The sequence below is a fragment of the Varanus komodoensis genome, unplaced genomic scaffold, assembly GCF_004798865.1.
Source record: "Varanus komodoensis strain SLA01 unplaced genomic scaffold, ASM479886v1 scaffold6_4, whole genome shotgun sequence".
In the NCBI taxonomy this organism is placed as follows: domain Eukaryota; kingdom Metazoa; phylum Chordata; class Lepidosauria; order Squamata; family Varanidae; genus Varanus; species Varanus komodoensis.
In genome coordinates this window covers 19,867,390-19,887,160 of record NW_025336347.1, presented here as the reverse complement: position 1 = coordinate 19,887,160, position 19,771 = coordinate 19,867,390, and the positions used below count along the sequence as shown (strand labels likewise).

General features: G+C 44.8%; 1 protein-coding gene across 1 annotated transcript; it reads right to left on the bottom strand.

The window, feature by feature from the left end:
* Nucleotides 1–5,893: 5,893 nt before the first annotated feature.
* LOC123034390 (kyphoscoliosis peptidase-like) lies at nucleotides 5,894–15,593 on the bottom strand. The gene is made up of 7 exons (XM_044451716.1): nucleotides 15,585–15,593; nucleotides 15,367–15,492; nucleotides 14,273–14,381; nucleotides 12,421–12,538; nucleotides 9,879–10,067; nucleotides 8,257–8,447; nucleotides 5,894–6,798 (listed from the first exon to the last, which is right to left on the bottom strand). Exons 1-7 carry the CDS (start codon nucleotides 15,591–15,593, stop codon nucleotides 5,894–5,896), a joined length of 1,647 nt encoding a protein of 548 aa, XP_044307651.1.
* Nucleotides 15,594–19,771: the final 4,178 nt, after the last annotated feature.

The window sequence follows — 19,771 nt, the reverse complement described above, 5'->3', positions numbered from 1 at the left end:
CTTGGGGCAACGGAAACACAGGCTGTCGAGATCTCCGCGTCAGGAACCCTCTTCCCCCGCCAAGCTGCCTTTGTTTGTTTAACATCGTTCCTGAATAAAAGATCCAGGATAATCGAAGGTGCGCGCATTCTGGAGATTTACGAGTTGACCTAAGAAAGCCTAATCCGTATACACTACTGTGGATTTCAGAATGTTCGTGTGAATGGCCAAAGGACTATCTTGGTCCATCTAAAAGGTGGCTAAAAGCTCGCTGGTTTTCCAAATACTACTATGTTCTAATTTCAATGGGTTAGGAGCACAGCTTCCAACTCCTAATTTATATTTTAAATATGGTCTGCTGGACTTCCCAGAAAGAATACAGTTCTGTGGCCATAATGGTTGATGAAGAATCCCTAATATTCTTCAGGTTTGTGGCATGAAAAGTCTGTGAAGGCTGAAGTTTGTGTGTTAATATGACTTTCAGCACAGCTCGATGTTTTCCAGTGCTGAATTTCTGCACCTGCAAATCTATGTTAGCATCAGTCAGAAACTGTGAAACTGGGGAAAATTGTATTATTTATTTAGCCAAGTCTCTCTGGGCAATTAATCCAAGTTAAAATTAAATAAAAATTAAAAAGGTACATGAACACAAATTAATTTAAAAGAGCAAAACTACAATTGCAATTGCTATTACTCAGCACAGAAGCATAGCAGTGGCACAGAATAAAAGGGAATAAATAAAAACTAAGATAAAAAGTTAGAGTGTTAAAATGCTGGGGAAATTAAAAGGTTTTCACCTGGTTTCAAAACAGAAACAGAGTGAGTTAGAAGGGGTCTCCTGGGCCATCTAGTCTGACCCCCAGCTCCAGCTGGCTTTGCTCATGACATGCCTACTATGTGCATGTCCAAACTATCCTTGAACACTCTCACTGATGGGACTTCAACCACCTCCCATAGAAGCCCATTCCATATCCTTGGGGTCCTAACTGTCAAGAAGTACTTCCTGGCATCCAAATTGAACCTTGGCTCCCTAAGCTTTGCTCCACTGCAGCACCTCCTGCCCTCCTTCACAGAGGAAAACTGGTCTCTACCCAGGTCCGTGTAGCACCCCCTCACGTACCTATATGTCACCAACAGATCCCCTCGGAGTCTCCTCTTCTCCAGGCTGAAAAGACCCAGTTCCCTCAGTCTTGCCTCATATGGCTTTCCCTGCAATCCGGCCACCATCCTGGTGGCCCTACACTGCACCAATTCTAACCTGGCTATATCCTTCCTGCAATGTGGAGCCCAGAACTGAGCACAGTACTCCAGTTGCGGGCGCACCAGAGTCGTGTAGAGTGCTAGTAATACCTCTCTCGCTCTAGAAGCCACACTTCTGGCTATGCAACCAAGGGTGGCGTTCGCCCTCTTGACCACTTTGACTCAGTGCTGACTCGTGTTATCAGTGCACGGGCAAGTGCAGGCAGGCTCTCTGTGTCCAGATGGAGGCTCAGCTGGTAGCCGGCCGGCTGAGCATACTCTGCCAGGTTCCAGTGCACACAAGTTCAAATGTAGCTTGGCCTCTCCACATAGGGATGGGAAATGCCATGGGTCAAGATCCTGGAGAGCCATTGGCACCAGGCAGAGTTACAGATAAGCTTGATCAGGGAGCAGAACCTCTTTCAGCCCACAGGCTGAAATTCATTTCAGACAAAGCTTCAGTGTCTGCATTCCAGATAAGCCAAAGGCAAAAAGGAACAGGGCCAATTATACCAGTATTTTTTTAGCTTGGAAGTCTTAACTGCCAGTTATTAGGTCTTGGGAGAAGCCTTTCAGCCTTATGGTGGAGGTGGGATTGGAAAAGATGGGAAACTACTGAGTGGTCAGTGGTTGAGGGGGAAGGGAGTGACCATCTGGGAAATCAGGAAGACCAGACTGGAACATTTTATATTGTTAATTCGTTTTATATTTTTAGTGTATTATATTTTAATTGATGTTTTGTGAGCCGCCCCGAGGCTTCAGCGAATGGGGTGGCATAGAAATTTTCTAAATAAATAAACAAACACCAGAAGGCCAAATTTGGCTACTGTGTCTCAACTTTTATATTCCTAACAAGGTAGAACAAAGGTTGGACTTGGTTTGAGACAGCTTCTTATGTAAATAGTCACTTTTTTAAAACCACATCACCCTATGTGAGTTTACTCAGTGGAGCAATCTCACTGAGTTCCCAGAGTTTACTCAGTGTAACAATCTCCAAAGCAAGATTATAGGTGCTCAGGAAGGTGGAAAAGTATGAGCCCACCCCTTCTATGGGAGCTAGCTCCTTTTAAAATCAGTTTTTTGACAGAGCAATTCAAGGTTTGCTTTGTTTTGTCAGACAAGAACATATTCAGGCATGAATTCATACATAGCTGCCAAAACAATGGGTAGTCCTATCACAAAACACTCTTCGAACTGTCAAACTTCTGTGCCTCCAGTGAACAGGGTGGGTCACACTTTCCAACTTTTCTAAACGCCTACAATCTTGGGAAAAAGTGGAAGGAAACTGGGGAGTTGGGTCCAACATGCAACCCATTACTTGCAGCTTTCTTTTTTCTTGACATGGATTGTTGTGGTGAAGGGGCTTGCATTGCTCAATGAAGCTATGAGCTATGCCCTGCAGGGCCACCCAAGACGGACAGGTCATAGCAGAGAGCTCTGACAAAACAGGATCCACTGGAGAAGGAAATGGCAACCCTCTCCAGTATCTTTGCCATGAAAACCCCATGGACAGTACCAAAAGGCAAAGAGATATGACGCCGGAAGATGAGCCCCTCAGGTCGGAAGGTGTCCAATATGCTACTGGGGAAGAGCAGAGGGCTAGTACTGGTAGCGCCAGAAAGAATGAAGCGACTGGGTCAAAGCCGAAAGGACACTCAGTTGCTGATGTATCTGGTGGTGAAAGGAGAGTCCGATGCTGTAAAGATCTATACTCCATAGAAACCTGGAATGTAAGATCCATGAATCAAGGCAAGCTGGATGTGGTCAAACAAGAGATGACAAGACTGAACATCGACATCTCAGAAATCAGTGAACTAAAATGGACAGGAATGGGTGAATTTAATTCAGATGACCATCAGGTATACTACTGCGAGCAAGAATCCCTCAGAAGAAATGGAGTAGCCTTCATAGTCAATAAAAGAGTAGGAAAAGCAGTACTGGGATACAATCTCCAAAATGACAGAATGATCTCAGTTCGAATCCAAGGCAAACCATTCAACATCACAGTAGTCCAAGTCTACGCCCCAACCACTGGTGGTGAAGAGGCTGAAGTTGACTGGTTCAATGGAGGCCTATAACACCTTCTAGAATTAACACCAAAAAATGATGTCCTTATCATCATGGGGGATTGAAATGCTAAAGTAGGAAGCCAAAAGATAACCAGAATAACAGGCAAGTTTGACCCTGGAGTACAAAATGGAGCAGGGCACAGGCTGGTAGAATTTTGTCAAGAGAATACGATGGTCATAGCAAACACTCTTGTCCAACAACCCAAGAGATGACACTACACATGGACGTCACCAGACGGTCAACACAGAAATCAGATTGACTATGTGCTCTGCAGCCAAAGATGGAGAAGCTCTATACAGTCAGTAAAAACTAGACCAGGAGCTGACTGTGGCTCAGATCATGAGCTTCTGCTTGCAAAATTTAGGCTTAGATTGAAGAAAGTAGGGAAAAGCACTAGGCCACTCAGGTATGACCTAAATCATATCCCTGATGAATATACAGTAGAGGTGACTAATAGATTTAAGGAATTAGATCTGATAGACAGAGTGCCTGAAGAACTGTGGATGGAGGTTTGCAACATTGTACAAGAGGTAGCCACTAAAACCATCCCAAAGAAAAAGAAATGCAAGAAAGCAAAATGGCTGTCTGAGGAAGCTTTACAAATAGCTGAGGAAAGAAGGAAAGAGAAAGGCAAGGGAGAAAGAGAAAGATACACCCTACTGAATGCAGAATTCCAGAGAATAGCTAGAAGAGATAAGAATGCCTTCTTAAATGAACAGTGCAAAGAAATAGAAGAAAACAATAGAATAGGGAGGACCAGAGATCTCTTCAAGAAAATTAGAGATATGAAGGGAACATTTCATGCAAAGATGGGCTTGATAAAGGACCAAAATGGCAGGGACCTAACAGAGGCAGAAGAGATTAAGAAGAGGTGGCAAGATTACACAGAAGAACTATACAAGAAAGAGCTTAATGTCCCTGATAACCACAATGGGGTGGTCACTGACCTCAAGCCAGACTTCCTGGAATGTGAAGTCAAATGGGCCTTAAGAAGTCTGAGCAACAACAAAGCTAGTGGAGGCATCAGTATTCCAGCTGAGCTTTTCAAAATCCTAAAAGAGGATGCAGTAAAAGTGCTACACTCAATATGCCAGCAAACTTGGAAAACTCAACAGTGGTCACAGGATTGGAAAAGGTCAGTTTACATTCCGATCCCATAGAAGGGCAATGCCAAAGAATGTTCAAACTACCGCACCATTGCACTCATTTCACATGCTAGCAAAGTGATGCTCAAAATCCTACAAGCTAGGCTCCAGCAGTATGTGGACCGAGAACTACCAGAAGTACAGGCAGGATTTCAAAGAGGCAGAGGAACTAGAGAGCAAATTGCCAACATACACTGGATCATGGAGAAAGCTAGGGAGTTCCAGAAAAACATCTACTTCTGCTTCATTGACTATGCTAAAGCCTTTGATTGTGTGGATCACAACAAATTGTGGCAATTTCTTAAAGAGATGGGAGTACCAGAACATCTTATTTGTCTCTTGAGAAACCTATATACTGGTCATGAAGCAACAGTGAGAACTGGACACAAAACCACTGATTGGTTCAAAATTGAGAAAGGAGTTTGGCAAGGCTGTATACTGTCGCCCTGCCTATTTAACTTATATGCAGAGACATCATGAGAAAGGCGGGGCTAGATGAATCACCAGTTGGAATTAAGATTGCTGGGAGAAATATCAACAACCTCAGGTATGCAGATACCACCACTCTAATGGCAGAAAGTGAAGAGGAACTAAAGAGCCTGTTGATGCGGGTGAAGGAGGAGAGTGCAAAAGTTGGCTTGAAACTCAACATTAAGAAAACTAAGATCATGGCATCTGGTCCTCTCACTTCCAGGCAAATAGATGGGGAAGAAATGGAGGTAGTGACAGATTTTATTTTCCTGGGCTCCAAGATCACTGCAGACGGGGACTGCAGCCAAGAAATTAAAAGATGCTTGCTCCTGGGGAGGAAAGCTATGGCAAATCTGGACAGCATACTAAAAAGCAGAGACATCACCCTGCTGACAAAAGTGCACATAGTCAAGGCTACGGTTTTCCCAGTTGCAATGTATGGCTGTGAAAGTTGGACCATAAGGAAGGCTGAGCACCGAAGAATTGAGGTCTTTGTATTGTGGTGCTGGCGAAGACTCCTGCAAGTCCCTTGGACAGCAAGGCGATCAAACCAGTCAGTCCTAGAGGAGATCAACCCTGACTGCTCTTTAGAAGGCCAGATCCTGAAGATGAACCTCAAATACTTTGGCCACCTAATGAGAAGGAAGGACTCCCTGGAGAAGAGCCGAATGCTGGGAACAATAGATGGCAAAAGAAGGAGGGGACGGCAGAGGATGAGGTGGCTGGATGGAGTCACTGAAGATGAAGTCACTGAAGCAGTCGGCGTGAGCTTAAGTGGACTCCAGGGGATGGTGGAGGACAGGAAGGCCTGGAGGAATGTTGTCCATGGGGTTGCGATGGTTCAGGCATGACTTCACGACTAACAACAACAACAAGAGAGAGAAAGAGATTTTTCATTTGGTTGTTATTTATTTTGAGCACCCACAACTGCATTCTGCATCAGAATCTGTCAGGAAATCTTGATTCACGAGTTGTACCTCCTCTATGAGTTATTGATTCTCCACTTTGTATTCCAACACCGTCCAGAAGGTTGACTCACTGACACATTTTAATACTCTGACTGATACTATTGCAGCACCTGAGGTGTGACAGGTTCCTTCCCAGAAACCGTCTCTACTGAGTGTCAGTGGTTGAATCTTGCCACACTTAACAGACACCCCGGCGACGTTCGGTATCTTGAGTTTAAATTGTACATCACGGTTGGCAGGCAACACCCCAGAAAGGGGAGCCACAAGTTCACAGCCTTCCTGCCAGTCACTATACCACTTGGGGAAAGGTGGCCACTCCACGCTCTTGTTTGGGCAGGAGAGGAGGTAGCTGAGGACACAGTGATTGCTACCTGGGTCAGCGTCATTCTTTGCCCAGATGTGAAGCGCAAAGTGCCCTGCATGGGGAAGGTGAATCTTCAGCTCCACTTGGCTTCCTTGGCAGGTTTTCCAGATGTGGCGCCTCCTCATCTCCTCCGCCACAGTGCTGGAGTCGGAATCCAGGGTGGCAAAGACACCCAGATCTTTACTCTGAGTGAAAGTAACAATGCAGCGGCCATCTTCCATGTGGATAATTGGGCTAAGGGGCAAGGCCTCCAGGACCCCCTTCTCCTCAGAAAGCCAGCTGGGTCCCACAGGCTGGATGAGCATTTTGGGCAAGTGGATGCGTTTGTCCACAGAACTACACTTCAGGGAATATTCTAACACATGTTTGTAGTCTTTCTCTGTCTTCTTGGGTAATCTGGTAAAGATATCCAAACGATGAGTTCCTGTCTGGGGAGGGTATACTTCCAGCTTCATCCCATTCTTCTTCAGGATCATTAAACAATGCTTCTGTTCCCGATTAAGCTCAGACAGGAAGAGCATTGGTGAACGGCTCTCAATGAAAATAATTGCTTTGCCATTTTCTGCAAAACAATAATACAGATTCTTGCATAGTTTCTAGCAGTAAAAAATCAAAAATCAAAATGGTTTTCCACAAATACGCTTTTTTCATGCATTCCTTGTCCCCTTGCCATTAGGAGTACCACCTGATGGGCAGGTTTGTTAAGCAAGGCTGGGGACGGGTCTGCAGCCCCTCAATTATCTGCATCCAGTGTTGCTGAGGAAGATGCACTGGAATCTAACCTATGACCGCTCCATATGTCCCAGAGCCCCTGTGAGCAGCCCCTTCCACCACTGTTTCTCTGCCTGGTTTAATCAAGTTCAACAGTCCTGTTGTATTGCCAAAAATATCCATCTGTTCTTTTATGCCACGCACAGAGGACGGCATAGCAAAGTTTTAAATAAATAAATAACTAAATATAACATTTCGTGTTTGGTTGAACAAGAGCATGTTGTGTTAGGTACTCCTGTAGAGGTTTATTCCAGAGCAGATTCCTTGTCTCTGCACTGTTCAACCCTCCTCATATATACTAAAATACATTCCATTCTTATTGTCAATTGTTAAACTTGCCTGTACATGTACAACGGTACCTTGGCTCACAAACACCTTGGTTCACGAACAAATCGGGTCACAAACAAAAATTTCATTAAAATTTTGACCTGGGTCGCAGACTCCGCATTGGGTGGCGACCAAGAACGCAGCCACCCGCCCCCGCCAAGTGGAGAGATGGCCAAGATTGCAGTTGCTTTCGTGCAGGGAAGGCGTGCGTGATCAGAGGCGCGCTCCCTCAGGAAAGACGGGCGCAATGTCGGCCGTTCCCCGCCCACCCACCCAGCATGATCGCGGCCATCTCTCCCTCCCCCAGTGGGCCCCATCTGCGCCTGTCCCTCCCTTTCCCAGCACGGCCCGTTGGTGCCCATCTCTTCCTCCCCCAGTGCACCTACAATCGCGCCTGTCTCTTCCCTGCACCCCCCAGCGCACCGGGATGATGGGCTCCTGCAGGGATGACAGGCGCGATCTTGGTCGTACTGGGGGAGAGGGGCAGGGAGATGATCGTGCTTGTTCTCAGGGTGGCGGGGGGGAGATGGGTGCAATCTTTGCTGTTGTCACTTTGCTTCACATTTTTCTGATTTAAAAAATGGTTACAGAACGAATTAACCTTATTTACAATGAACCTTATGGGGAAATTTAACTTGGCTCAGGAACAATTTGGGTCACGACCAGAGTCCTGGAACGGATTACATTCGTGAGCCAAGGTACCACTGTATATGTGTGCGTGTGCACATGCATGGCATCAGTTTATGTTTATATGTGGATGTTTTTATATTAAACCTCCCAGAGAGCTTTAGACTATTGGGCAGTATAGAAATGGAATGACCAAATGAATTCTCACTTGATTTGAAAAACATAGGAGCTATTCTCAGTACAACTGTGATAATTAAAAAAAAAAAAATGGGCAGCTGCTTTTTATTGACTTTACCTGTTTCAATGACTGCTGTTTCTGCAGATACTGCAAGCAGTCCCAACGTGTAAAAGTCAGATGAATAATTAATATTCCGTTCATACTGCTGTAGTGTCATTGTTGGTTTCAGGAGCTGCCATTTGTTGTCTTCTGGGAAGTGAGCATTAATAAACAGAGCGGGATGGGTAAGGAAATAGAACTCATTGTATCTGCAAAAGGAGGAAACAAAATATTGCCATGTGGAATGATATCTCTTAAATAAGCCCCAAAGCCAAAAAGGCAAAGCTTGCTGAGGCTGTGTGAGAAATATTCTAAAGCAGCGGTGCGTGAACTTTAGGCCTACAGAATCTATTGCCTTCTTTACCAGATCCCTTAAGGCTCACCAGTCAAAGCCAGGTGCAAAACAGTGGCTTCAAAAAGCAGCCACAGTACTGCAGAAAAGGCTGCCTCTGCCAAGATACTCAGTCCAAGAATTTATTGCACAGGAAATTTTTCATGTAAAAAATCTACTATTTCCTGCAAAAAATATTTTAACTTCAGCAGCCTAGTTTAAGAAGGGGAAAGACTGTTGATGCTATTGTCAAACCCTTACTGATCTTTCCCTAGACCAGTATCCATCCCTAGCCAGCCCACCCCCAGCTTAATCTAAGGCACAATCCACTGGGACACCTCCAATGCAAGCCCCATTGAAATGAACGGATGCCGCTCGAGATCATGGCAGAGCTCACTCTTATTCATTCCAGTTGGGGCCCAGCCTGTGTGCAACAGGCTTCCGATCTATTATCTGGGCGCAAGGCAAAGTTAGAGGCCCCTGTCGCTTGTAGAATAAAACTGGCGACATTCAAGCGTGCGCTCTTCCCCTGAATGTATCCTGCGGAGAATGCAGTCTCCCAAATAAAGAAAACCTCTAAAGCCGCAGCCCAAGATAGATGCACTCTTTGCGTGTGCGTGCATGTGTGTGTGTGCGTATGTGTGTGCGTGGTTATGTCAGGCATAAGAGGGTCCTTTGCAATGGCCCGAAATGCATGATGCCTAGTCCTTACGCCTGTAACATGGTGCCAACTGCATAAGCTCAACAACACCCCATTAATGAATGCTGATGGGGGAAAGCTTGTTCTTCCACCTCACTCCGTGCTGCATGGATGTCTGCTGTATCCGCTTATTACAATTCACTCTTATGCAGCCACTGAAACATTACAGACATTTCTAGATGAGGCTGTTAAACCACTGCAGCCGCTTTTGGTTTTGCCATGGAACTGAGCCCTGAACACTCTTTTCCTGTGTTTTGTTACACAACCTCTAGGTGGCACTGCAGTGTAGCAGAAGACTACAAACACACAAGAGGAAATGGCAGATTCCTTCACCATAAGAAATAATAATCCATTTCTCCTCTCTTAGAAAAAAATCTCACAGAAAGTGTTATTTACAAGCAGAAGCACAATTGGAGAGCCACAACATCATCTACAGAATCAGTAAACAATAATGAAAAGGGAATGATGAGCATATGACTAACGCCTTGCGTAAGAAAGCTCCCACTCCAGCTAGTGACTCCCTCAAAAAGCAAATGTACTGTGGAATTAAAATTCTGCCCTCTTTGTGACTCATACTGTGACTGGACTTACTGCTACATAAAAATGTACCTGAAAGTGAAGTTTCTGCAAGTGTTATCCACATAGCCGCTTCCCCATGTGCTGTCCAATAGGTGCCACCTTCCATCCAAGTAAACAGCATTCCAGGCATGATCCGTCTCTCCACCAATGACCATTCCTGGTTTGTAAGAATAGCCTTTGGAAAAGCCCGACAGCTGCTTGCATTGCACCCCAGCAATACTGTGGGGAAGAAAAATATTCGGCACCATCAGGGATCAATGGTTCTTTCACACTATTTAGGCTGGAACAGACATCTTTCATTTATACAGTTGTTATGCAGAATCCACAAAACCAAAGCAAAACACATCTCTTGCCTGTCAGTCACATTTCAAAGTGTTCCATATAGGCCTCACACCCCTTTTCAGGGTTAAATTTTGGTGATTTTTCATCTTAAAAAAGATTTGCTGCATAGCCTGCCAGGGTAGCTTTCAGGGCTGTTCTTTTTTCAGTTAAAACATTTATTTTCTTACAAAAAATGGCAAACTAGTTGTTTCCTGTTTCACTGTGGCCGCAGTATTCCTGAATGGCTTTATATAATCAGTTCCTGCAGGTGATGGGGAGCATTGATTACTAAATGTCAATCACAACAAGAAGAATCTTTGCATGCTTAAGCAGGAAAGTATCCCACTTTTGTAGGGGAGTTTCAGGATTTTTGTTTTGTTTTTTTGCCTAAACATTTACATCCTAATATTTTTAAAGTGCATTTATATGAGAGAAATCTTACAGTTCAGCACTAGAAAAATAAAAAATAATAAACTAATGACTTTTTGTGGGTACAAAGAGAAACTTTCAATTAACCCACCACCACAAGGATCAAAATTGTTTAATTATGGTGAAACAGGAATGTGACAAAAGCCATGGAATAGGGAGCAGTTAATTAATTAATGGGTTTAAAGACAAGGTGCAGGAAGGAAAATACTAATTAACATTTAGCCAAGCTAATTAAAATTACTTCAGACACAGCTCCAGGAAGAATTGGGACCTTAGGTGGGGAGGACTTGCTTCTTAGTCATCATACAGTGAGAATGGACACAGTTAAGTGGGGTGTTTATGAAAGTGCAATTATAACACATGTCATCTGCAATTCCTGCTTTAATTCTGCTTCCAGTGGATTGCAGAAAAGCGGTGCCTCAGCAGCTGCAGAATCAACCAGCCTTATGTATTTGTAAGCAGCTATGGCAACCTGTGTGCCACACAGCACTGCCAGGAGCAGCAAAATCAGGCAGTCCAAGAGTTTCAACTTACATTAAAACAAACACAGACAAAGGTGTTTCTAGCTCCTAACGGGTAGCATAAATAGTTTCAGGCAATCCTTGGTGCAGGAAGCATTGGGGAGCTGCACTAAGCAGGATTTCCATGGCTGGGGAGGGGAGCTCCACACTGCAGTGCTCTTTGCTCGTCTCCACGGGGGCCTCCAGGAGATGCTTCTCTATGCCATCGCCCTGCCTTGTTCACAGAATCTTATAGCCGACCCCGAAGTTGCCGTCTTCCACTCATAACCCTCCCGGACTTTCCCACCATTTCTTCCATCCTTTTTCTTACTGCGGAAGATCCATTAAGGAAAAGAAAGATCCCACAATGCCTTCCGAGGGGGTCTAGAAGAATGCCACGATGATGTCAGAACACACAAGACAATACATGCACAATTGCGTCACAGTTTAGACCAGCAGTGTCAAATCTCAAGCCCATGCGTTTCCCAGATGGTCATGCCCCCTTCCTCGAGCCCCATTAATTTTTCTCCTCCTGCTTATCATTTGAAGCTTTCCTCGCTTTTGGATTTTTTAATCACATGACAAGAGCTTTAGTCTAAAGCAGGGGTGTCCAGCCCGCAGCCTGTGGGCCACATGTGGCCCAGGATGGCTGTGAATGCGGCCCAACATAAATTTACTTAAAACACTGAGGTTTTTTGCACATTTTTTTGGTAGTTCAGTTGCGCAGTTCTCGAGCGTGAACTTCATAGATGACAACATTGTGCTGTAATGTCACATAAAATAAATGTACATATACTCCTGCTCTTTGTATGCATGTTGGTGGCAGATATCACAAAAATTATGCACAGACCTTTTTTTTTTCTTTTTCTTTTTTTGTTCACCGGCTTTTGTTAGTGTTTATGTATTTAATGTGCAGCCCAAAATAATTTTTCTTCTTCCAATGCGGCCCAGAGAAGCCAAAAGGTTGGACACCCCTGATCTAAAGTATGTGGTTAGTTTGGTATTCTGGTCCTACCCCTTTGCCTTGGGTCCCACCCACCACTGGAACGCAACCCAGCTGAGCATTCCCAAAGGCAGATCCACCTTCAGGCTGAGCAAGATTCAGCACCCCCAGGAGAAGATGCAATGCATGGGAAAGTCAGAGGCAGCAGAAGAGCTGTGAGATGGATTGAGCCCATAAAGGAAGCCCCAGCCTTGCTCTTGCGAGATCAGAGCAGGGCTGTCAAGGATAGGACACCTTGGAAGGCACTTGTTTATAGGATGGCCCTAAGTTGGACACTACTGGGAAGAACATGACACAGACTCAGCCAGTCGTATGTTACCTGCACATTTGTTGGAAGAGCTGAGCATATCCACTACAAACACTCTTTCCCAGTAGAAGGACATCTGCTGGTTCACAGCGCCTTTTGTCTTTATGATGGTAGGCCTCCGTATCATATTCTGGAAAAGTCATCATATTTTTGAAATGTCACACCAAAACATGGAGCATGGCTAGAGGAAGGTGTTGCGACAGTCACCGTTGGATTGCAAACTTTTACCAGTAAAACCCGGGTGATTAATCTCTTCATTAATTACAGTGGATGAGAAAAGAATATAGAAAGTTTTTCATTTTTCCTTTTGGTCTCTGTCCCCTGTGAAAGATTGTTTCAAGTTAATCATGTTTTACAGGAAAGCATCTTCCCACATTGTTCTGTTTGGTCTCTGTCCCCTGTGAAAGAGCAGTCCAAGTTAATTGCGTTTTGCAGGTTAGCCCCTTTCCACACTGTTTTGTTAAAACAGGCCTTTTGAAGGTGATTTTTACACAGTAAATGACATTATTCAGTGAGAGAAATAATTATTTTCCCTTAAAAGTCACCTGAACTGAAGATAACTCCCACGGTTAGTTTAGGCCACAGTTCTACTGTGGTGCCGCTTAAGCCCCCAGATGCAGAGCCGTACAGACACGCAGTGCAGCGCTGAAGGAGCCTCCCCGCCCTTCTGCTCTGCATTTTGAGTAGAAAGCAGAGCCGAGGTGGATGCCTGCAGGAAGCAGCTGCTGAGGAGACGGGCAGGCAGAGCTCTTGCACCCCTCTGCTTGAGGGATCCTGTGGGCAGTTGGTTTGCCATCACCTGTGCAGAGTGCTGCACCAGACGGGCCTTCGGTCTGATCCAGTGGGCCACTGCTGTAATGTGTTCAGGAGATCATCCCCAACACCCGCACTTGCCAGCCATATTCAGTGCAACAGAGCAGCGTGGCAGCATCGTCTTGGAGGCACACTGGGGGGGTGCTTCTGAGGAGCCTCCCCCCCCCTCACCCACCCACACACACACACACACACACTGCCAACTGTTGATGGAGCCTCCTGGGCCGTTGTCTCTCCCTGGGGGACTCCCTCCTTTCGGTCCTTAGTCTCAAAGTCTACAGTAGTGCAGTAGCCGGCACACCTGCAGTCTTCCAGATGTTGTTGGACTACAGCTCCCATCAGCCCAAGTTAGCAGGCCAATAGCTGGGACTGATGGGAACTGTGGTCCAACTCCTCACCTGGAGTTACAGAGAGTGAGAAGTAGCATCTTCTAACCCCAGCGACTATCATGGCTTAGCAAGGATTTGAACCCTGAATCTTCCCCAGCAAGAATCCCCAGTCCCCCGATCTGCTAGTGATCTACTGTGGGTGCAATGCAGGATCCAGCGTGCAAAAGAATCTCTCCTGTCTGGCTACAGAAAGTTTAAGAAGCCGACGGAAACATATTCTCACATAAGCCTGGATCTCTGCTAGGCTAGAGAACTCTGTCTGGACCCCCAGACAATTCTATCACCACGACAAGCCAACCCAAAACAAAAGAAAATCCCCATTGATTCAGAGACACCCAAAGAGGTACCCCCCCCACAGGTTGGGAGGTATTTTGAGACATGGGGCACCCTCTAGAGAAGCAAGGACACCCGCACATCACAGCATCCCCCTTCCTTCCCTGCTATCCTCCAACCCCTCCCATGCCCCCTCCAGTCCCTGTGATGATCCTGCACCACCTTCCCAGGTCCCACAGTACCTTTCATGACACCACAGGCGTGTGTAGGGGTGGTTTCCCAGCCCCCTTTTCCAAGCAGTCAAGAGCACTTCAGCATGATGTGTTTGCCTCCCGCTGTTTGCCAACTCTATTCCCAGAAACTCCTCTGGGTCACGCAGAGCTCCTTACCGATGTGATAACAAATCCATATCCAGATGGCTCGGACTTTCTCCAGATCACTGTGGGCTTTTTGGAGCAAGACACTCACCAAATCTTCTGCACTGTTCCTGACATTGACCTGTTTTATAAAAAGTAGATGGATTTGGGGGGTGTTAAAAGGGAAGAGGATCACAGAATACTTTCTATCTAGGACTCTCACTCGATTGAAGAAAAATAGCCTGCAATCCTAAGCAAACTCACTGGAGATGGAGTCCAGCTGCACCCAGTACAGCAAGTACAGCTCTGACTAAATATATTGTGTTTATTTATATAATTTTTATAATATAATATTTATATTGTGTTTATTTACTTATTATTGTGAGCCGCCCCAAGGCTTCGGAGAATGGGGTGGCATAGAAGCTTCCTAAATAAATAAAGTGCTTAGGATCACTATTTTCATTGACTGAGGCAGTAGCTCTTACCCACTTACTGGGTGTCAGACCGAAATGTGTTAGTCAATTGACTTTTCCAGATATTACTACATAATACCTGGATGTAGACCCCATTGAATTGAATGGGACTTATTTCTGAGTAGAGATGCATAGGATTGCATGGTAACTACCTCAGTTTTACTTGATCAAATTAAGTTCCTTATTCTATCTGCATAAACTTCTTCAGTATTAAAAAAAATGTGCTGAAACAAGGAGCCCACTACTTGATTTTTAGGCGATAACTATTCCATTTTCACCATTTAAATCACTTGTGCCCCATTCACTCATTGGCAAAAACCAAAAAAAGTGGTATGGTATAAGTAACATTAATTATTTTTCACCACAAAGTTGATACCAACTGGACCAGTGGGAGATTTGAATCCAGAACACTTCTGCATTTTAAAGAAAACTTTGCCTCCTACAGTTTGTGCCTATTGAATCGCACCTTAATCTGACTTGATTTTTCTCTTGAATGTCAGAAACAAAACAGCAGCTGATGCTGTCTCAGAGCAACAGACTATGCAAACAGGAGCTTAGAAGGTATTATCAACCAAACTGACCTTTAAAAAGCTCAGAAGTGGTGACCATGTCAATTCCATTGAGGACCACATGCTACAGTAAGATATGACTTACCTTTGAGGCGTAGGCATCCAGTTCCTTAAACTGGTTCAAGTCTATTTGCATTGATTTCAGATTGGATTTATCCCATGGATAAGCTAGAAACAAATGTGGAAGAGTCATTCTATAATCGGAGGAAATCTAGTGTCAGAGAAGAAAAGAAAAATGGCTTATGCTAGAACGAGATCTAAAATTAAGGACTGGAGGAGACCAAAAAGGATCTGTCAGCTCACCACATCCATCTCTACCTGCCAGAGAACACACCCCCTAAAGGACAGGGTCCACAGCTTGGGAGTGCTCCTCGACCCAGAGCTGTCCTTGGAAGCCCAAGTGACAGCGGTGGTGAGGAGCGCTTTCCTTCAGCTTCGGCTAATCCATCAGCTGCATCCCTACCTCGACAGTGATTGCCTAGCAACAGTGACACATGCATTGGTTGCTTCCCGATTCGACTTCTGTAATGCGCTTTACATGGGGCTGCCCTTGAAGACAGTTCGGATACTTCAGATGGTGCAAAACAGAGCTGCCAGGATGCTGTCGGGGACTGGGCATTATTCACATATAACCCCAGTCCTCTATCAGCTCCACTGGCTTCCCATCGAAGTCCAGGCTCAATTCAAGGTGCTGGTTATTACCTATAAAGCCCTAAACAGCTTGGGACCAGGATACCTTAAGGAATGCCATTTTCCCTATTTGCCCTCCTGCCCCCTGAGATCAGCAACAGAAGTCCTCCTCCGGGAACCATCTGTGAAAGAAGTTAGGAGACAGAGTACCTGGAGGAGGGCATTCTCTGCGGTGGTGCCCGACTGTGGAATGCGCTCCCCAGAGAGGTCCACCTGGAACCGTCATTATATGTTTTTCGGTGCCAGGTTAAGACCTTTTAATTTAATCAATATTTTAATATGTTTTAATATTGAATTTTAATATTGTATTTGCAGCCAGCGTGGGTCGTCAATTTATTTACGCTGTTAGCCATCCACAGACATTGGTAATTGGATGGCATACACATTTCATTCATAAATAAATAAATATCCATTCACTTCTCTGGCAGTTAAAATGGAAGCTTGTTCTGAAATCTATATTCAAAGAATATAGATTTTATATATAGATAAATAGATGCAGATCTATATTCAAAGCATAGCGGTTCCCATAACAGTTACTATAATAATCTTCTTCCAAGAATACCTCAATAGCAAAGGAATTAAACCTGCTTTACTAGGATATACTAAGATAATTACTAAGCTATATCAGGTTTAAAGTCAAACAAAACAAAGAAGGGTTGCTATTTACCATACAGATCTTGTCTCTTGGACAACGTTGATCCTTGCTCCAGATCACTTTGAAAGCCTACAGAATTGCCGTTGTTGGGGCAAGACCAGCAGAAAACAGAAAATGAGTTTATGGAATCAAAGAGGAAATCCTCCAATCCTCCGCCAATCCAACTGGCGATGCTGGTTGGGATAGAGCAGAGTTCTAGTCCAACGCAACTGGAGAGCACCCGGTTGAAGAAGGCTGCTGTGGACTATCCTGTCCGGCGCACAGGCTGGCCACGTCTAGTACAAAACTGATACTTTTTCAGTAGTCAGGTAGGACATCCATTCATTATTGATTCATTTTCAAATGCTGCGTAAACATAGGGCTCACAGCAGCCTGCAATGTGTATTCTTAAAAACAGCACAATAAAGCCAATTGCAAGAAAACACAAGCTAAAATAATAAAATGAGAGGCATGTTAAAGCTGGAGGATAAAAATGATTGTTAAGATGTTATCATTGCTTTGGAGCCATGGCAGTGGGGCGCCCCATCATTTTTAACCGTGGGCTTAATGACCAGGTGCATTACTTCAGCTATCAAGCACTCAGCTCGCATTTCCTGTCACCCATTTCAAGCTTTACAACTGCCTCAGCATCCTTGATATGTCACAACACGGTTTACCAGCTCTGCTTGGAAAGATTTAAAAAGATGGAGTATATGAATGTTTGTGTGTAAAGCTCATTTAGATCATTTGCAAATGCAACTTTATTCTTGTACCTGCTACTCTCTGGGGAGTCATTTGGGCCCTCCAGGTTACAAGACTCCTCTTTGGCCCAGGTTTCTGCCCTAACTTCTCAGGATGCAAATATACATGGACTGTTCCCAGCACAAAGCAATGTTTTCCAACCACATCACTGTCTGGACCAAAAGGGATCTTGGTTTGGAAGGTCATGGGTTCACCACGACCAATTTGGTGCACAGCATGCCTGGGACGTGCCCACATCTGGAAAGGTAACACTTTCATAAAAGATTGCACCGTTGTTTGCTAACAGGTAGTTCCTCTAGACTAGAGTTTCCCAGCCCCCTCAGAAAAACTTAGGATTCCCTTTTACCAAAAAATGACTAAAAGTGAAATCCTATGTATATTACATAGGAAAAAAAATCTGACCTTGTGTAGGATTATACCATAACTAACTTAAATTTATACCACAGAAACGTTGCACTGAGGAAAGGAGGGTTCCTAGACTGTGATATTTAAGCACTGGGTGAAGAGTATTTGCAGTTTGAGGTGCCACTTCCTCGTTTGTTTTAAATGAATCTCATGCATGGATGGGCCACTGAAAAACAGCTAGACGTGCTGACAAGCCTATTTTTCCTGCCCTGTAGATTGTTAAAGCTACAGACAAAAGCTGGAGACCAACAATAAGTTGTTTTTGTTGTTTGTAGCTATTTTAGGAGAGTTTGAAAGAGATCAGTGGTCCATCCATGTACCCTAGTTTCCAAGAGAGATTTTACTGTATCTTGTATTCTTTCACAAAATGCTTGACCTCAAGCAACGATGGAACAGGACAAAGGACATGAGGCCTCTCTCAGACTACTTATGCTTCAAAGGCTGTTGCTGGATCAGGCAATATGATGGAGGTTGAATCCACACCTCTCACCTGGAAACATCAGCTCCCTCAGATCCCAGCTCTGGGAGAACACCAACACTTCTTTTTTTAACCAGACATATCTTCTTTCTACCTTTCAGACACCAGATGGCAACATAAAACCTTATGTCTCAAACCTTAGAGCACACATGGACTATCTATTCCAAGAAGTGGCCAGAAAAGCTTTAGGGGAAACCTGCTGGGTTTTCCACCCAGAAAATCTGGAAGTATTGCTGTGCAAGAAGCATCTCTATGGTGGCTTCCTTCACTTGAGCAGACCCGTGCACTCTACACACCCTGTTCAGTTGCGTATATTTTCTTTTCTGATGCTTTCTTCAAGAACCATGTACTGCTGGGCTGCTGGCAGGCTGCTAGTCTTCTGTGCTGACTTTAGGCATGAAATTAAAATGGCGGAAGGAAAGATATTTGCCTAAGCAATATATCCAGCTTGGGCCTCAGGCACTGCACTGAACTGTCTTCTCAAGGGCACTCAGACCTGGAAAGATGTTCTGGACACACCTACAACAGCTGTCCCTTGCCAAGTCTACGCTGATTCAGCAGCCTCACCTTGGTTATCCCATCCTGTTGGTTTGGGAAACTCCTGGTCTCCTGCAACAACCATGGAAAAGAATGAAGCATTGGTTAAGAGTCACTGAATAATCCCTATGCACCGTGAAGGTTATACACACAAGTGGAAGGTTATCCTGTATGGCTCTCAGCCTACGTCCACAATCGTACGGGAGAAAACACAGCCTCATGAAGAACACCCAAAATACACGCGTGTTCAGTGCATGTTATAACTGTGTGATGACTCCACTTTCCTGCACAGGTGCTACACAGACTATGCAGGTGATGCACACGCGCATGCACACACACATGCAGACACATGGCACATACCTTTTCCAACGGGTAACTTTTTCCTTATGTGTGGGGTGGGTTTTCTTGGATGTATGTCTACATTGACATAAACTGGAGCATAAAAACAAAGCAAACAGAATTCAGAAACAAACCCAACCCGAACGATGCAAACTAACAGAAAACATTACTGGGTCGCAATGCTGCTGCCTCTTTGAAAATAAAAGAAAAATGCTTCCTGTGAGAGGACATAGGCTGCTGCCATGTATGGGTGGAATCCAATGGTGGCTGCCCATCCCACTGGCTCCGTTCCACTGGTGACACCCACCGCTTGCCCAACACAAGCGGAAGTGCTCCTTCCTGGAACAGAGCGGGTTGGTGGGCAGTCAGAAGGTAACAGAAGGGGCACTGGATACTGCCCTTTGAAAACAACTCAGTTATTACCTGTATTAGACCAAATGCAAGGGGGGGTGCATTTGGATTTTGAATACAGAAGCCATGGTGAGCACTACTTCAATGCACATCATGGGTGATATAAATGAGATTAATCCAGTGGAGGTTTTAATTCATGAAGATAATTACTTAATGTGCTGCATGGGGTGGAGCCACAACTACTCACCATCTCTCTCTCTCTCTCTCTCTCTCTCTCTCTCTCTCTCTCTCTCT